The sequence below is a fragment of the Carcharodon carcharias genome, chromosome 7, assembly GCF_017639515.1.
Source record: "Carcharodon carcharias isolate sCarCar2 chromosome 7, sCarCar2.pri, whole genome shotgun sequence".
Classification (NCBI taxonomy): Eukaryota; Metazoa; Chordata; class Chondrichthyes; order Lamniformes; family Lamnidae; genus Carcharodon; species Carcharodon carcharias.
Window position 1 is genome coordinate 12,238,622 of NC_054473.1, and position 18,864 is coordinate 12,257,485.

General features: G+C 51.8%; 1 protein-coding gene across 2 annotated transcripts in view; it reads left to right on the top strand.

The window, feature by feature from the left end:
• The window catches only part of hmces (5-hydroxymethylcytosine binding, ES cell specific), a 32,133-nt gene that overhangs the window by 7,654 nt on the left and 5,615 nt on the right, over positions 1-18,864 (top strand). Inside the window, exons 4-6 of one of the 2 annotated variants that reach the window (XM_041191935.1) lie at positions 778-900; positions 3,510-3,658; positions 13,092-13,287. In XM_041191935.1, the coding sequence (XP_041047869.1) occupies positions 778-900; positions 3,510-3,658; positions 13,092-13,287 (468 nt within the window). The remainder of the gene's footprint in view (positions 1-777; positions 901-3,509; positions 3,659-13,091; positions 13,288-18,864) is intronic. The other variant, XM_041191936.1, reaches the window with a different exon arrangement.

The following is an 18,864-nucleotide window of genomic DNA, read 5'->3' on the forward strand; positions in this document are numbered from 1 at the left end:
TTCAAGGTGGTGGTGTTCCCATCTATCAGCTGTCTTTGTCCTTCTAAATGGTAGTGGTTGTGTATTTGAAAGGTACTGTCTAAGGAACCTTGGACATAAGATTTAAGGTAGTTGTCAAAAGAAGCAGCGGTGACATGAGGAAAAGCTTCTTCACACAGTGAGCAGCTGGGATCTGGAATGCACTGCCTGAGAGTGTGGTGGAGTCAGGGTCAACTGAGGCATTTAAAAAGGAAATTGTATCATTATCTGAACAGGAAGAATAAAGGGATATTGGAGGCGGGGGGTGGGGGGTGGGGGTAAGGCTAGGGATTGGCAGTAGGTTAATCGCTCCTCTGGCAAGCCAGCACAGTCACAAAGGGCTGAATGGCCTCCTTCTGTGCTGTAATTATGGGAAACCCCCTCTTTGAAAGTTGAAACGAGAATATTGCAGGTCCCGAAACAGAAACTTCAGAAGTGTCTTCGAAATCAGGGCGTTTGGATCCAGGCTGCGCAGCCTCAGCTGTACGACACCTGTAACCATCTTAACCTGGAAAAACTCAGCAGGTCTGGCAGCATCGGCGGAGAAGAGCACAGTTGACGTTTTGAGTCCTCATGACCCTTCAACAGAACTAGGTTCTGTTGAAGGGTCATGAGGACTCAAAACGTCAACTGTGCTCTCCTCTGCCGATGCTGCCAGACCTGCTGAATTTTTCCAGGTATTTCTGTTTCTGTTTTTTGTTTTGGATTTCCAGCATCCGCAGTTTTTTATTTTTACCATCTTAACCTGTTCTTCAACAGGATCCTTTCATTAAAGGGCAGCGCTGTGTGGTGTTGGCTGATGGATTCTATGAGTGGCAGAGGCATTTTGGTGAAAAGCAGCCCTACTTCATCTACTTCCCACAGACCTGCGAGAAAGAGGAGGTAAGAAGGAGCTTGCGTTTCTGTCGGGCCTTTTACAATCCCAGAACGTCCCAAGCCTCTCTTGTAGCCAGTTCAGGTAACTCTGAAGTATAGTCCGCTGCAGGGAATGCAGCAGCCAATTTGCGCACGGCAGATTCCCGCAGATAGCCTTGTGACAATGACCAGGTCGCCTGTCCGTTTCTTTGTAAGTGATGTTGGTTGAGGGATAAATAGGGAGCCAGGCTCTGGGGTAGGAGTACTTTGGAACCCTGAGGGAGTAAATGTGTCCGTCCAGTTTCGGGGGGGGCGCAGCCTGGCACTGGATGAGAAAGTCCATCCGAACGGGGTTCAGCTCAGGCAAGAGTGCTGCACCGGCCTTTGGCCCAGCAGTGCAGTCGGGGCCTGGCGTTGCGCTTTTAAGGTTCTCGATGCCTGGCACTACCCGGGGACGCCTGTGTCGTGTCTGTTCTTCTGTCGACATGTGGCCCACTCCTTCGTCATCCAATGTGTCCCTGACTCTGGTCACGTTGGCGGCCCACGCTGTCCCTCCTGTCAGCCACACGACGCCAGACTGGTGGAGGTGTGGGTTCTTCCCCTGACCGACTGGTAAAAGGCAGCTTCTGCAAGAAGGCACGGAGACCCCCACCTCGCCCTCCCCCCAGGCTTATAAACAGGATGTGTGTGTCATAATCGAGGCCGTTTAGCTGGTGCACGTCATTTGAGAAGAGGTTCCACGTACAGATATTTCTGCAGCGTCTGAAGGCATGAAGGGGCTGTCTGGATGCGGAGGCGCACTAGCACCTGACTGCCCTCCCTAAAGCAAGAGATTCAGCACCATGGCACAGACCAGTGCACCCTTTTGTCCCAAGGGAAGTTGATGAGCTTCTCCCATAACGGGATGACAACCTCGGGGAGGGGCCCAAGCGGCCAGTTTCGTTTATGACCGGTGCTCGACCCCACTACGTGTTCAAAATATAATTCTTGCTCTAATAATCTCCATTACCACAAAACAAACATTGCCAAAGGCAGGGAGGCATTGATTTGCCCTGGCCTCTCTTACCCTATCTTTTTATAAATTATTTAATTCTGCTGAGTGTGTCCCCAGCAATCGGCTTTTAACCCTGAATCAGTTATTTTACTTGATTAAATTAATGGAGTTCTGATGGTGATTGCTCCCACGTCAGCATGTTTCCAAGAGGATAATCAGAGTGTAGGAGAGGGATCTGTGATTAGCTCAATGTATTTAATTAGCCAAAGAGGGAGAGAAGACTTGTGGAAACAGCGAATAAAAATTGTTGTCACTATTACCTGCCCGTGATTCATGTGGACATATGGAAATCCAACTTGTTTAAAGACTGCCTCTCCTCCGAACACCTTCCCCTCACTGTATGGTTTGATCCATGACTGCGCTACGTGGTGTGATTTGCAAATCAGGATGTCCCTTTTCTGCCCTATCTTTCCATTAAATTGAATTATCTCCACGGAATCGCACAGTGCAGAAGAGGCCCTTCAGCCCATTGTGTCCACACCGACACGTGAGAAACACCTGACCTACCTACCTACCAACCGAATCCCCCAGAAATGAAACGAGTCGGCAGTGAGCAAACTGTCTCTCCGATATCAGAATGGGTGCAATTCTGTCATGGCTAAAGCACAGAGTAACTGGGGAGAGTTGCTCTATTTGGACCGCGCAGTAACCTGACCCACGTTGGCTTTATGCAGCTGTGGGGTGGGAATGGTATTATTTCCTGATTTTTTTTTTTAAGCGATATTCTCCTTGTGAAAATAAAAGAGAAAAATTATACGTTTAAAAATTGCCAGCTATAGTTCCTGGAAGCAGATTCATATGCCGTAGGTTACACTGGACCGCTGTCCTGGTTGAAAGCGCAGCAGCCATTTTAGTACAGAGCAAGATCCCACACGCTGCCTCTTGTCTTAATAGAGTCATTATAGCATGGAAGATGTTGGTTGGGTCCATGTTAACCCTGCGTCGAGCAATCCAGTCAGTCCCATTCCCTCGCCCTATCCCAATAACCCTGCAAGTTTTATTTCCCTCGTGTGCCCATCCAGTTTCCTTTTGAAATCATTCATTGTCTCTGCTTCCACCGCCCTCGTGTACAGCGAGCTCTGGTCATTATCACTTGCTGCATTTTTTTTTAAAAAAACAGTCTTCCTCATATCACCTGCATATTACTTGCCCCAAAACTTAATCTGTGACCCCCAGTCCTTGTATCATCAGCCAATGGGAACGACTTTTCTTTGCCTACCTTATCTAAACCTCTCATAATCTTGTACACCTCTAGAAAATCTCCCCTCGATCTCCTTTGCTTCGAGGAGGATAACCCCAGCTTCTCCAACCTAACCTTGTAGCTAAAATCCCTCATCCCTGGAACCGTTCTGGTAAACGTCCTCCGCACCTTTGCAAGGACCCTCACGTCCTCCCTGAAGTGTGGTGACCAGAACTGGGTGCAATGCTCTAGGTGTGTCCTAACCAGAGTTTGGGATCAAGGTTCAGCACAACTTCCCTGCTCTTGTATCCAGTGCCTCTCTCTCTGTGTTCTTTTTCCTGCCCACCTTGTGCAGATTTACCAAGTCACCGGAAGGTTAACACCCGTGTGTTGTTGTTTCAGGTAGATGGCGAGGAGTGGAAGGGTCGACGGCTGCTCACCATGGCGGGGCTCTTTGACTGCTGGAGACCTCCGTGTGGTGGAGAGGCGCTTTACACATACACCATCATCACAGTGGAGGCTTCCAAAGCTATGGACTGGATCCACGACAGGTATGTAAAGGGAGCAGCCACATTTGTTGAACGTTAAAACCTTGGGAAAAAAAAAACCAAGAGATTTTTTCGGTGCGAAGGGGAGGGTCGAGTTCTGTCATCCCTCCGTTGGTATGTCTGCCCAAGCACTGCAGCTTGAAAAGTATTTTGCGACAACTGTAACCTGAGCCCCAGACCAGTTAATTCTGCGCAGACCAGAAACTAGAAATGATCTAGTCTCTGGTTCAGTACTATATAGCTCCGGGCAGTCCCTTTACATGTATATTAATCTCTAATGTACTGGTTATTAATTATCTTGTGTATTCTCAAATCTAAATTAATCAAAAATCCCTTCTAGACCCAATATGTAAAAAGAAACTCTTGAAACATGGAAGCAATGTAGAATTTTATTTGAGGCATGAAGTGTCCTGTTTGCAAACTGATCTGATTAGGAGCTGAAGTCAATTGTGAATGCTAACGGCTGGTGCAAGTTCCTTTAGCCTGGCTTTTGTTAACTCGCAGTCGTTTCCAGGTCAGGCAAGTGGGGAGATGGTGGCGCAGTGATAATGTCACTGGGCTAGTAATCCAGAGGCCCAGTCTGATGCTGTGGGGACACAGGTTCAAATCCCACCATGGCGACATTTAGATTCAATTAGTAAAATTTTGAATTCTAGCCTCAGTAAGGGTGACCATGATGACTATTATCAATTGTCGTAAAACCCACTATGCAGGAGCAACACGAGTGGCGTAACAGGATGCTACCATCAAGCCAAAAAGCCGTCCTGCCTATCACACAAATGAGTTAATGTGGTATGTGAATTTCAGTGGCAGCATGTAGTAGGCTGTACATCTCGAAGACTGGCAGATCTTATCAAACAGCATGTCCCAGCCTCTGTTCGCAACGAGCAAGATAACAGACCGCACCCAATCAGCCGGTGTTTGCAAAATTCAAAAACAGTGTCCAACGTTAGATGTGATGCCGCGATAGGACAACGCATGCTAAATAATCCTCGGCGTGCCAAGAATTACGCTGGCAACCAATTTAAGATTGTCAGCCGGGCTCAGTGTGGTGCGTTTGCGTGTACTGGATTACACAGGGACCTGTCCTTTACAGACAGAAAGAACATTTACATACACTGCATCCGTTTCAGCTAAACAAAATAAGTGACAGCCATTCACTGGTTTATTCCTCAGGACAAATGCCTTGACCAATCAGAGTCGAGCTGCCTGGTTTAATTTTCAAACAATGCTTGGCAGTTAACTGTCAGTCACCAGCAACTGGTGCATTCTCCATGGTAACGCCACTACCAATCAGAGTCCACTTGCCAACCAATCAGCATGCACTTCTCATTCAGCATAGATTGTTGTCCCCCTTTACATTTGGTTTTCTTGCAAATTGTCATGATGAGCGCAAGATGAAAAGCTTCGACAAAAAACATCTCTCTTCAGCAGTGCTCAAGTTCCGTACTACCAAACGACCAAAGAATAAATATAAAAAAGGTGGAGGTTTTAACTGGCTTGCTTTCTGTAAAATTGATCTGTACTCTGATGTTTCGGTCCAAAGCTTTTGCCATTCAAAATCTTCTCCGTCAGAGCTCATCCACAGCCCTGCTGCTCTTGTCTTAACTCGCAGCAAGTCTTGTTTCCCTATTACCCCTGCACGCTCGCTCTCTCCCACGTTGGCAATGTTTTGATTTTAAAATTCTCATCCTTGTTTTCAATCTTTCCATGGCCACTCCCACTGTGATCTCCCCCAGCCCCCACAACCGTCTCTGAAATATCTGCGCTCCTCTTAGACTGGGGCTGTTGAGCATCCTCAGTTTTAGTTGCTGTGCCTTTGGTGGCAACAGCTTCAGTATTTTTTTCCCTCGTTCGTTTGTGGGATGTGGGCGTCGCTGGCTAGGCCGGCATTTGAAGCCCGTCCTAAGTAGCCCTTGAGAACGCAGTAGCTTGCCAGGCTGATTCAGAGGGCATTGGAGTTACATGTAGGGCCAGACCAGGTAAGGACAGCAGATTTCCTTCCCTAAAGGCAGATTGCCAACCCAGATGGGTTTTTACGGCAATTGACAATGGTTTCGTGGTCACCATTAGACTCTTAATTTCAGAATTCCCCCACTAAATATCTCTACCTTTTTTTTTAAGACGCTCCTTAAAACATAAGCTTTGACCAAACTTTTAGTCACTTGTCCACTTGTCCGAATGACCCCTTGACTCCTCCTTCGATTTGGTGTCACATTTTACTCTTGTTTCCTCTTAACACCCAACCCCCACCCCTCCATGCCCCCGGTTCTCTCCCCCACCCCCCACCCCGGCGGTGGTAAAGTACAGTAGCTGGGAAACGAGTATATGTGAGTATTATCTAGATTTCCCCTTAGCGATGTCTGACAGCTCGCTTAAAGCCCGGATCGTCTGGAGCTGACCCAGTAAGGTATCACCGCTCCATCCCATCCCACCCTCCAGAGTGGAAGCAGAGACCCTGTTCCACTTTGTGAGTCAGCGCTGCCCCTATGTTTAGTTTGGGCGTAAGCAATCCTGCTGAATTTTAATTAGAAGACTTTAAGAAGTCAGCCCAGGTACTGCTGCCTGCGTGTTTGGGTCAAGGATGGTGAGATGGGGATGGCAGGGGAGAGGTGAATGGGATAATGGAATTGGTTAAATATAGAAATTTGACAACAAGCGTTTTGTAGGTCTTCACCTGTATTAAACGATATAAGCACTATATTAATGCAAGCTGTTGTTGAACCAACTGCATCCCTTATGCACAGGGTCAGTAGGAAACAGGCTGTGAACTCGATGTTCAGTTTGTACTTGGTGAGATTTCAATTGGTGGCTCACTCTTTTTCTATTATATATATCTCCCCTTCTGAAAGAAAAGACTTTTCCTCATCTCTGCCCTCAATGGGCAACCCCTTATTATGACCCTTAGTATGAGATCCTCCCACAAGAGGAAACATCCTCGCCACATTGACCCTGTCAAGACCTCCCCCCACCCCCCCCCCACCAAGATATTATATGTTTCAATCAAGTCACCTCTTACTCTTCTAAACTCCAGTGGATACAAGCCTAGTCTGTCCAACCTTTCCACAAAAGACAACTCGTCCAATGCAGGTATTAGTCTGGTAAACCTTCTCTGAACTGCTTCCAATGCATTTACGTCCTTCCTTAAGTAAGGAGATCGATAATGTACATAGTACTCCAGATGTGGTCTCACCAAGGCAATATAACTGAAGTATAACCTCCTTACTTTTCTAATCAATTGCCCTCGTAATAAACGATAACATTCTATTAGCTTTCCTAATTATTTGTACTACCTGCATACTAGCCTTTTGCAATTTGTAGATCCCTCTGCATCTCGGAGCTCTGCAATCTCTCACCATTTAGATAATGCTTTTTTAATCTTCCTGCCAAAATGGACAATTTCCCACATTATATTCCGTTTGCCAAATCTTTACCCACTCACTTAACCCTCTGTATCCCTTTGTAGCCTCCTTATGCCCTCTTACTATCCTAACTATCTTTGTGCCACCAGTAAATTTAGCAACCATGGGCGGAATCGTCCGTGCCCATTGGCATTGGGCATGTTCGGTGGTGTGAGTGGACAAGATGGCGAGAAGGCCAGAAATTGGTTTCACAACGTCGTGAAACCAGTTTGCAGTCGTCCGCTCAGCCCATCGATGACAGGCCACGTTCCCTACCATCAGACATCGAGAACCTCGTTATAATGCATCAGCATATCGTTATAAGGCCAGCCCGCCAGACTCATTCCCGCCCCCTGCTGGATTGTCCGCCTGGGTCGCCGGGAAAACACGCCGATGCAGAACATGTCTTGACACGTGTGACGTGCAGAAGTCGGGATTTACCGCCAGGGCCTTGCTCCCATTGTGGTTACCCGAGGAGCAGATGATGCTGGAGCCTGGCAGCAGCGACACACTGGACGCATGTCCATGGCCTGCTGGGTGGATTCTCATGGACGTGGCTCCACCATGAAGCAGCGCATGGAAGTTGGAAAGTCTCCTTTTGAGGCTCACAACAGATGATGGTCGAGGTGGTGGGAGAGGAAGGTCCAGGATCGGTTGGCAGAGGAAGAGGTGTCAGGGGGTGAGGTTGGGAGGGGGGAAATGTAGGTGTCGGGTAGGTCGAGATTGGGAAAGGGGGGAATGTAGATGTCGGTAGGTCAAGATTGGGAGAGGGGGGAATGTAGATGGGTGGGTTGAGATTGGGAGGGGGTGTATGAGGGTGTCGGGTGGGTTGAGATTGGGAGGGGGTGTATGAGGGTGTCGGGTGGGTTGAGATTGGGAGGGGGTGTATGAGGGTGTCGGGTGGGTTGAGATTGGGAGGGGGTGTATGAGGGTGTCGGGTGGGTTGAGATTGGGAGGGGGTGTATGAGGGTGTCGGGCGGGTTGAGATTGGGAGGGGGTGTATGAGGGTGTCGGGCGGGTTGAGATTGGGAGGGGGTGTATGAGGGTGTCGGGCGGGTTGAGATTGGGAGGGGGTGTATGAGGGTGTCGGGCGGGTTGAGATTGGGAGGGGGTGTATGAGGGTGTCGGGCGGGTTGAGATTGGGAGGGGGTGTATGAGGGTGTCGGGCGGGTTGAGATTGGGAGGGGGTGTATGAGGGTGTCGGGCGGGTTGAGATTGGGAGGGGGTGTATGAGGGTGTCGGGCGGGTTGAGATTGGGAGGGGGTGTATGAGGGTGTTGGGTTGAGATTGGGAGGGGGGGGAATGAAGGTGTCGGGGGTGAGGTTTTTGGGGAGGAATGAAGGTGTCAGGTGGAGTAAGGTTGTGGGTGGGAGGGAGTACAGGGGAGGAGGGGCTAATGGAGAAGTTGGCAGCTGGGAAGGGAGGGTAGGAAGATGTAAGGGAAGGAGTTCAGAGGGGGGAAGGGAGGGAGTCCAGGGCAGGAAGGTGTGCGGAGAGGGGAAGGAGTCTGGGGGGAGGTGGGGCGGGGGATGGGGGAGTGGGGGGGGGAGGAGGAGTCTGGGGGGGGGTGGGGGGAGGAAGGAGTGTGGAGAGGGGAGGGAATGTGTGTGGAGGAAGGATAGAGGAAGCAGTGAGGTTGCCTGAGGGAGTCAGGAAGGATGAAGGAGTAAGGCTGCAGGAAGAGGTAAGGCTTGAGGAAGGAGTTGGGGGGGGGGGGAAGGATTAAGGGTGTCGGAAGGGGGAGAGACTAAGTGGGGTGGGGGAGGTGGCAGTGGGAGGACTAAGTGGGGGTTCCCAGAGGGATGGGGTCCGGGGTGGGGAAGGGGTCTGGAGAGGGGCACGTCCAGATGAATGTGCAAGGGGACCAAAGTGAGGTTGGGGTGGTAGGAGGGACCGGTGAGAATGACCGAGGGCAAAGTGAGGCAATGGGATGGGAGAGTGAGGGTCCGATGGCAGCGATGGAAGGGACGGCGAGGGTGGTTGGTGGGGACCCGGAGACAGACACACACCCTGAGGATGGGAAGGAGGAGGTCGCGGAGGTGAATATGGATGGGGGTGGGATTTTCAGGAAGACAGGGAACGTTCATGTTCACCTGGACATCCTGAAGGGAAAGGCTTGTGGCTGGTAGGTCACAGAGGGGAGGTGGAAGGTGATGCAAGGGGGGGTCAACTGTGATGGGGGAGAGAAATGGGTGACTGGAGGAGAAGCGTACAGGATAAGAGAGCGAAAATGAAATTGAATTAGCACCATGCTGTCCAAATGGAAAGTGAAATGAGAGTCGTGGTGGGTGACATCAGGTGCTGCATGGGGGTGTGATCATTGGCGATGCAGGTCGGCTCAGATGGTCAACTGAAAGAGAACCCCAGCAGGCGGCATTGAAAATGCTCAGGACACCGAGATGAATGAGACATGGGAAGGATCCGTGTGTTTAGGAGAGTGCTCGTATGAGACTCCCAAAGGCCCTCCCACACACACACGCACACTTCCTCCTCCGGCATCACTCGTTGGCCGGCCGCTCCCATTGAGGTGACAGAGGACGAGGTTGAGGGGGTCACATGTGAAGGGGACTCAGCAGGAGAGAAGAGTCTCTGAGATTCCTGAGTGGGTGACCCAGGGGTTTCCACTTGCCCCTCGTCCTCCTCCTCCTCATGTGCCCGAGGACCCTGGCCTGACTCCTTGAGGGGAAGGAGCACCTGGAGGGATGTGGAGGTGCTCCATTTCCCTCTTGTATTGTCACTGCAGGAACTCACCCGTGGCTCCCGCGATGGAGTGCAGGTCTGTGCACATCTCTGCCTTCTACTGGACCAGGGTCTCCATAGCATCCGTCATTCTGCCCATGGAGACCTCCACATGCACACGTTAGTACCACTTCAGTAGAGAGCAGGCAGACGCACTCTTCCGACTCTCATGCCACTCTGTTGAGGGCTTCCAGCTGACTCTCCAGGATGAGTTGGAAGGCTGAATTCAGAGGTTCGTCATCTGACTCGGACCTCACAGATGCCTCTTCCCCAGCAGCCCTCCGAGTGACAGGGAGCTCGGCTGAACCTGCCTCCTCCTGCTGCAGACACGTATGCGTACAGTGACCACAAGATTGTGAACCCGGGCCTGCTGTAGATCTAGGTCCCACCGAGGTGTGTGTCTCTGCACTGGTGCAGGGTTGGGGTAAGCGCTGTGATGGGTCTTCCAGGCTGCTTATTTCCAACTTTTCAATGGAGGAGGTGTCCTCTTGGCTGGAGGTGAGGACCTGGACGGAGCTGAGGGACTGGCTGGCTGAGGTTGTCGGTCACTTGGCAGAGCTCCCTGTGAACCAAATTAGAGATAATTAGTGCGTGGCAACAGAGTCAAAAGCAGGAGAGAGAGCACTCACAGTTGTGTTGAGAGAGGGATGATCCTCAGGACGGTGTTCATCACTGACCTCACCGTTGCTGCAGGCATAAGAACATAAGAAATAGGAACAGGAGTAGACCGTTTGACCCCCCAAGCCTGCTTCGCCATTCAATAAGATCATGGCTGATATCTTGTGTTTCGATTCCTACATTCCCTCTGATTCCCTTGCCTAACAAGGACCTATCTACTTCTGCCTTAAAATTCTTCAGTGACTCCGCCTCCACCACCTTCTGAGGCAGAGAGTTCCAAAGTCACACAACCCTCTGAGAAAACATTTCTTGTCATCTCTGTCCTAAAACAGTGCCCCCTAGTTCTGGACTCACCCACAAGAGGAAACATCCTTTCGACATCCACCTTGTCAAGGTCATTCAGGATCTTGTATACTTCAATGAAATCACCCCTCACTCTTCTAAACTCCAGTGGAAACAAGCCCAGTCTGTCCAACCTTTCCTCATAAGACAACTCACTCATTCCAGGTATCAATCTAGTAAACCTCCTTTGAACCGTCTCCAATACATTTACATCCTTCCTTAAATAAGGAAACCAAAACTGCACACAGTATTCGAGGTGCAGTCTCATCAATGCCCTGTATAACTGAAGCATAACATCCTTACTTTTATGTTCAATCCCTCTCGTAATAAAGGATAGCATTCCATTAGCCTTCTTAATTACTTGCTGCACCTGCACACTAACTTTTTGTGAGTCATGCAAGAGAACACCTAGATCCCTCTGCACCTCAGAATTATGCAGCTGTTCTCCATTTAACACTCTGCTTTTGTTCTTCCTGCCAAAGTGAACAACTTCACATTTTCCCACATTAAACTCCATTTTCCAGATCTTTGCCCACTCACCCAACCTATCTATATCCATCTGCAACCTCCTCATGCCCTCTACACAACATACTTTCCTACCTATCTTTGTGTCATCTGCAAATTTAGCTACCATGTCTTCACTCCCCTCATCTAAGTCATTGATGTAAATCGTAAAAAGTTGAGGCCCCAGCACAGACCCCTGTGGGACTCCACTCGTCACATCCGGCACAGTCCACATCCTCGTCGGTCAACACGATGGCACGCTCCTCAAAGTGAGTGAGGGGTCTAATGTGGGCCACTCCACACAACACCGCACCACCACCACCCCCCCCCCCCCCCCACCGCACCCTTTGGTGTGGGACCTCTCCCTGCTGATGTGAGCCAGCTTCTCCTGCATGAAAACAGATGGGGAGAGTGTGAGCAGGACACATGGCACCGCGTGGAATGTTTGTGTGGTGAGTGGAGCCATGGACAGGAATGCTTGCTACCCTTAATGTCCCCATTAGCACAATTCTTAGCTAATATCACTACCGTCAACACCCCTATGTCCTTTTGTCTGTGACATCTTTTGGCAATCTCTTTGACTCCACCTATCACTGGCCCTCTATCCAGCTCTACCTGTCCCACCCCCCCCTTATATTTCACCTCATTTCTATATTTCCTCAGTTCTGTTGAAGAGTCAGACAGACTCGAAACGTTATCTGTGTTCCTCTCCGCAGATGCTGTCAGACCTGCTGAGTTTTTCCAGCTATCTTTGTTTTGTGTTGTGACAGGAATGAGGGCGTGAGCTCGGGAGGATATGAGCCTGATGGAGACGTGAGGGTGTGAGTGAGAGTTAGTGATGATGTCCCCTGAGGTGCGAGGACCCCTGTGGATGGGTGAAGGGTTTGAGAGTGTGTGAGTTGAGAGTGATGAGAAGAGTGAGTCACCCTGGTGGAACAGATGAGACCATTCGTCCTTTAGCGGCACTGGGTGGCCGTCCTCTTTTGCAGGGCATTGGCGCCGACCCCCCCCCCCCCCCCCCCCCCCCCCCCGCTGCCACCATGCTGGATTGGTGATGCCGCTGCTCCTCCTGCGGCCAGAGCGGGGTTAGGGGACATCACGACCGGCCTCCACAGCTCGAGGGACGCGTCACTAAACCTGGGGGCTGCGGTCTTTTTGCCTTTCGAGGCCGCCCTGCCTTCTGTGCAGCTGTCCCGGCGGCTGAAAGCCCCGAAGGGTGTGCGCGCCGCTGGACTTTAAACATGGGGTGCCCGGCGTGACGAAGCGGCGAGGCGATGGCGTGGCAGTCGAACGAGGGCCCGCCCACCGTGGAAGCGAGAATGCAGCGGGTTTGGGATGATACACTGTGAAAAGCCGCCATTGCGGCCAGTGGGTAAAACATCGTTTCACCCGCCCGTGGACCACACTTAGTGCAAATTGGGGACGATTTCACCCCCATCCCTTCTGTCCCTTCACCCAAGTCATTGATATAAATTGTAATACATTTGGCAGTGCGTTGTAATTATATACTGAAATGTTCACAATGGGGCAATCATTTTATTATCGTACACGTTTTATTGATTGTCGATAACTATGTTATGAATTGAGTATCCGTTTGATCTGAGTCATCATCACAATTCGGCACATTGTGATTTTTCAATAAACCAATGATCCATCTATCCATGTAACTCCTTCCCCATCTCCGCCTCTCCCTGCCCCGTGCTCTACCTCTCTCCCTCCCCTCCCCATCTCTGCCTCTCTCCCTCCCCTCCCCATCTCTGCCTCTCTCCCTCCCCTCCCCATCTCTGCCTCTCTCCCTCCCCTGAACTCTCTGTCCCCCCGCCCCCCGCCAGTAGAATGCCAGCTATCCTGGATGGGGAGGAGTCCGTGCGGATGTGGTTGGATTATGGGGAGGTTCCGTCCATGGAGGCTGTTAAACTGATCCACCCGACAGAATGTATCGCTCTTCACCCAGTCTCCACGGTGGTTAACAACACCAAAAACGACTTCCTCGAATGCATCAAACCAATCGAACTGGGAGTTAAAAAGGTAAGGGGGGTCTTATTTTAAAAAAAACTAGAGTTGATACGAATGACTGGGCAGAATGCGGGGCTGGATGTTTGTGTTTTTAATTCAGGAGCGTGTTTCTTTTTCATTCCCGACCCCTCTTCCTGAATGACCCTTCCGAAGGTTCACATCCACAACCAGCAGCCTCTGCCAGTACCTTGCTCACTCTCCAGCTGTGACTCCAGATACAGTGCAGGCTATTCAACTGCAGACTGCATTACGGAACCAATTCTCATCCCTGATGTGTCATTCACTTTCTGAGCCCCGCCCCCTCCCGGTGGGCAGTGAGCCCCGCCCCCTCCCGGTGGGCAGTGAGCCCCGCCCCCTCCCGGTGGGCAGTGAGCCCCGCCCCCTCCCGGTGGGCAGTGAGCCCCGCCCCCTCCCGGTGGGCAGTGAGCCCCGCCCCCTCCCGGTGGGCAGTGAGCCCCGCCCCCTCCCGGTGGGCAGTGAGCCCCGCCCCCTTCTACTGCTGCCAATCACGTAACAGCACTGACTGGGGGTCAAAGCTGTAAGATTCCTCACCCAGATGGATGACTGTCAGATTGGGAGGGACGTGTTACCCAAATTTCATTTTTAAAATTTATTCCTTTGTGGGGTGTGGGGGTCGCTGGCAGGGCCACCATTTGCTGCCCATCCCTAATTGCCCTTGAACTGTGCGGCTCTCTAGGCCCTTTCAGAGGGGCAGTTAAGAGTCACCCACATCGCTGTGGGGTCCGGAGTCACATGTAGGCCAGACCGGGTGAGGGTGGCAGATTCCCCTTCCCCTAAAGCGGATTAGTGAGCCCGATGGGTTTTTACAACAACCGACGATAGTTTTCGTGGTCACCGTTTACCGAGATTAGATTTCAATCCCAGGTTTGTTAATTGAATTGAAGTTCCACCAGCTTCCCTGGTGGGATTTGAACCCTTGTCCCCAGACCATTAGCCTGGGCCTCTGGGTTACTAGTGACATTATCAATACGCCACTGTCCCTCCAGCCTGTTTGTGCCAGGGGCCATGGGGCAAATAGTGCCCATCAAAGTGTGCCCTGCGCCCCCCCCATCCACAAATGAATTCCCCCCCCCACCCCCACGTCCGATGCGCCCTTCAAGTGAAATTTTAGCGTGTGGTTGCCAGGATGATGCAGTGGGTTAGATGCTAGGCTTTGACCACCGGGCTCAAATCCCGATAAGTGCTAGGCTGACCGGGTAGAGATCGGGCGATGGCGGTGAAGGGTTAGTTGCTGGCGAGTTTTGTCAATCTGCGTTCAGTTCCGAGTGGTCGTGGAGCCAGGTTAGCGACGTCACTCGGGGTGATGGCTGCGAGGAACGGCGGCAAGGTGGGTGGTGTTCTGACGCTGAGTGGCTCAGTTTGGGTGGAGCGGAGAGGCAGGGTAAACCTCCCCGAAGACGCTTCCAGACCTCCCTCCCGGACGTCGCGTCTGCAAAGGGTTTGGTGCGGGGCGGGTGCAGCACACTTTAGCTACGCTCTGGCGTTTTGCATCAAACCTCCAAAGGTGGGGCTTTCTTGCCGTTAATTTAATCCGGGTCCCAGAGATGAATGGGGGTGGGGGGGGGAGTGTTGTTACCCTATGTTGCTGGATAGGGATTCAGTGCCTGAAAGAAAACCCTACAATTTCAACACTTCTTAATGACAGTGCCCCCCACCGCCCGCCCCACCCCCCCCAAACTCAACAGCTCGCATGCCTCCCGAATTCTCAACCCTGGGGGGTCATGCAAAGTCTGGGACGTGAAATTGGGGTCGTGCCGGGAATAAGTTTGGGAGCCACTGCTGCAGGGCCCCTGCACTGAAGGGTCTGGGTGCTTGCGAACGACTTCCTAACCGGCTCCGCGTTTGTTTTCCGCTGAATTGAACCCCCGCCCCCCAGTTCGGCGGGGTGGCCCAACAGAATCGAAGTGGCCTTCAGGCACTTGAGTGGCCGCCCTCGGGCCGTCCCCTCTGATTGAGGTCCCCGGCCAACGCGAGCTGCCAGCCGATCAGAGGCTCGTTGCCGTTTGGCGCCACCAGGGAGCGGTGGCTGCTGGAGGAACTGCACCCACCAGGGGCCCAGGATCGCCAAGGGACCCCAGGCCAATGGTGAGGGTCCCCGGAAGGAGCGGGGGAGGCAGGGGTCGGACACAAGGGCCAAAGGTGTTAGCTACCATTTAATGAGCCTACTTGACATCCAACTCAAGCTGGGAATCCCGTGTCAGCCCCTTCCACCCTCTGACTTATCCTGGGGTGTAGGTTGAGGGGAGCACCCCCGCTGGTGAGAGACTGACATGGGCTCTTTACCGTGATTCAGTGAGCCCGGCTACCATGTCCATCTTTGTGACTGGATTAAATCCAACCCAGAGTTAACACTTTCAGTCTGTGAGCAACCCCCACCAGCCACTCCCTCTCCCTCTCCCTTTCTCTCTCTCTCCCCCTCTCCCTTTCTCTCTCTCTCTCTCCCTTTCTCTCTCTCTCTCTCTCCCTTTCTCTCTCTCTCTTTCTCCCTTTCTCTCTCTCTCTCTCTCCCTTTCTCTCTCTCGCTCTCCCTTTCTCTCTCTCGCTCTCCCTTTCTCTCTCTCGCTCTCCCTTTCTCTCTCTCGCTCTCCCTTTCTCTCTCTCGCTCTCCCTTTCTCTCTCTCGCTCTCCCTTTCTCTCTCTCGCTCTCCCTTTCTCTCTCTCGCTCTCCCTTTCTCTCTCTCGCTCTCCCTTTCTCTCTCTCGCTCTCCCTTTCTCTCTCTCGCTCTCCCTTTCTCTCTCTCGCTCTCCCTTTCTCTCTCTCGCTCTCCCTTTCTCTCTCTCGCTCTCCCTTTCTCTCTCTCGCTCTCCCTTTCTCTCTCTCGCTCTCCCTTTCTCTCTCTCGCTCTCCCTTTCTCTCTCTCGCTCTCCCTTTCTCTCTCTCGCTCTCCCTTTCTCTCTCTCGCTCTCCCTTTCTCTCTCTCGCTCTCCCTTTCTCTCTCTCGCTCTCCCTTTCTCTCTCTCGCTCTCCCTTTCTCTCTCTCGCTCTCCCTTTCTCTCTCTCGCTCTCCCTTTCTCTCTCTCGCTCTCCCTTTCTCTCTCTCGCTCTCCCTTTCTCTCTCTCGCTCTCCCTTTCTCTCTCTCGCTCTCCCTTTCTCTCTCTCGCTCTCCCTTTCTCTCTCTCGCTCTCCCTTTCTCTCTCTCGCTCTCCCTTTCTCTCTCTCGCTCTCCCTTTCTCTCTCTCGCTCTCCCTTTCTCTCTCTCGCTCTCCCTTTCTCTCTCTCGCTCTCCCTTTCTCTCTCTCGCTCTCCCTTTCTCTCTCTCGCTCTCCCTTTCTCTCTCTCGCTCTCCCTTTCTCTCTCTCGCTCTCCCTTTCTCTCTCTCGCTCTCCCTTTCTCTCTCTCGCTCTCCCTTTCTCTCTCTCGCTCTCCCTTTCTCTCTCTCGCTCTCCCTTTCTCTCTCTCGCTCTCCCTTTCTCTCTCTCGCTCTCCCTTTCTCTCTCTCGCTCTCCCTTTCTCTCTCTCGCTCTCCCTTTCTCTCTCTCGCTCTCCCTTTCTCTCTCTCGCTCTCCCTTTCTCTCTCTCGCTCTCCCTTTCTCTCTCTCGCTCTCCCTTTCTCTCTCTCGCTCTCCCTTTCTCTCTCTCGCTCTCCCTTTCTCTCTCTCGCTCTCCCTTTCTCTCTCTCGCTCTCCCTTTCTCTCTCTCGCTCTCCCTTTCTCTCTCTCGCTCTCCCTTTCTCTCTCTCGCTCTCCCTTTCTCTCTCTCGCTCTCCCTTTCTCTCTCTCGCTCTCCCTTTCTCTCTCTCGCTCTCCCTTTCTCTCTCTCGCTCTCCCTTTCTCTCTCTCGCTCTCCCTTTCTCTCTCTCGCTCTCCCTTTCTCTCTCTCGCTCTCCCTTTCTCTCTCTCGCTCTCCCTTTCTCTCTCTCGCTCTCCCTTTCTCTCTCTCGCTCTCCCTTTCTCTCTCTCGCTCTCCCTTTCTCTCTCTCGCTCTCCCTTTCTCTCTCTCGCTCTCCCTTTCTCTCTCTCGCTCTCCCTTTCTCTCTCTCGCTCTCCCTTTCTCTCTCTCGCTCTCCCTTTCTCTCTCTCGCTCTCCCTTTCTCTCTCTCGCTCTCCCTTTCTCTCTCTCGCTCTCCCTTTCTCTCTCTCGCTCTCCCTTTCTCTCTCTCGCTCTCCCTTTCTCTCTCTCGCTCTCCCTTTCTCTCTCTCGCTCTCCCTTTCTCTCTCTCGCTCTCCCTTTCTCTCTCTCGCTCTCCCTTTCTCTCTCTCGCTCTCCCTTTCTCTCTCTCGCTCTCCCTTTCTCTCTCTCGCTCTCCCTTTCTCTCTCTCGCTCTCCCTTTCTCTCTCTCGCTCTCCCTTTCTCTCTCTCGCTCTCCCTTTCTCTCTCTCGCTCTCCCTTTCTCTCTCTCGCTCTCCCTTTCTCTCTCTCGCTCTCCCTTTCTCTCTCTCGCTCTCCCTTTCTCTCTCTCGCTCTCCCTTTCTCTCTCTCGCTCTCCCTTTCTCTCTCTCGCTCTCCCTTTCTCTCTCTCGCTCTCCCTTTCTCTCTCTCGCTCTCCCTTTCTCTCTCTCGCTCTCCCTTTCTCTCTCTCGCTCTCCCTTTCTCTCTCTCGCTCTCCCTTTCTCTCTCTCGCTCTCCCTTTCTCTCTCTCGCTCTCCCTTTCTCTCTCTCGCTCTCCCTTTCTCTCTCTCGCTCTCTCTTCCTTTTGTCTCGCTCTCTCTTCCTTTTGTCTCGCTCTCTCTTCCTTTTGTCTCGCTCTCTCTTCCTTTTGTCTCGCTCTCTCTTCCTTTTGTCTCGCTCTCCCTTTCTCTCTCTCTCTCTCTCTCTCTCCCTCTCTCTCTCTCTCTCTCCCTTTCTCCGCAGATGCTGCCAGCATTTTCTGTTTTTACTTTGGATTTTCTAGCATCCGTAGTATTTTGCTTTGTTATTTATTATTCAGCGAGACTGAAAGTGAAGTTGTTGTGATAGATCACACAATGACTCATCACCGCATCTACCTGTAGCCCTGAAATTGCACTTTCTACCTCAAACCTCAAAATAAAAACCTAAACATATTAAGGAAGTCAGAAATATAGTTCTCCCCCCACCCCCCACCCTCCCCAAACCAGCTCCCTCCTTCAATGCGATCATGGCTGATCTTTTGCCTCAATCCACTTGACCGTCCTATTTTGGTGTCCCTGATTCCCTTCGTATCCAAAAATCTATCAGTGTTGAAGATACTGAACACGAACAGCTCTCTGGGGTTTCGAAGAGAATTTCAAACATTCACAGCCCTCCCTGAGTGAAGAAATTTCTCCTCATCTCAGTCCTAAACGGCCGACCCACTTGTACTGATCTTAAGAAACCCCCACCTCCTACCCCACCCCAGCTCTAGACCATCCAGCCAACGGGAATCCGCTCCTCTGAATCGGCCCTTGTCAAGCACTCGCAAGAACTTTGTGTATTTTTCAATGAGGCTGCCTCTCATTCCTCCAGCCCCTGATTAATGCAAATTAAAAAGGAGAGGTAGGTGCGCTAAGGTTGTTGCAGTTGCTCCCTTGTGTCATGCAGGTGCAGGTAGAAGGTGGATGTGATTAGGAGTTTGTCTTCTGTTGCGGTGGTGGTGGTGGGGGGGTGGGGGGGGTGGGCAAGGCTAGCT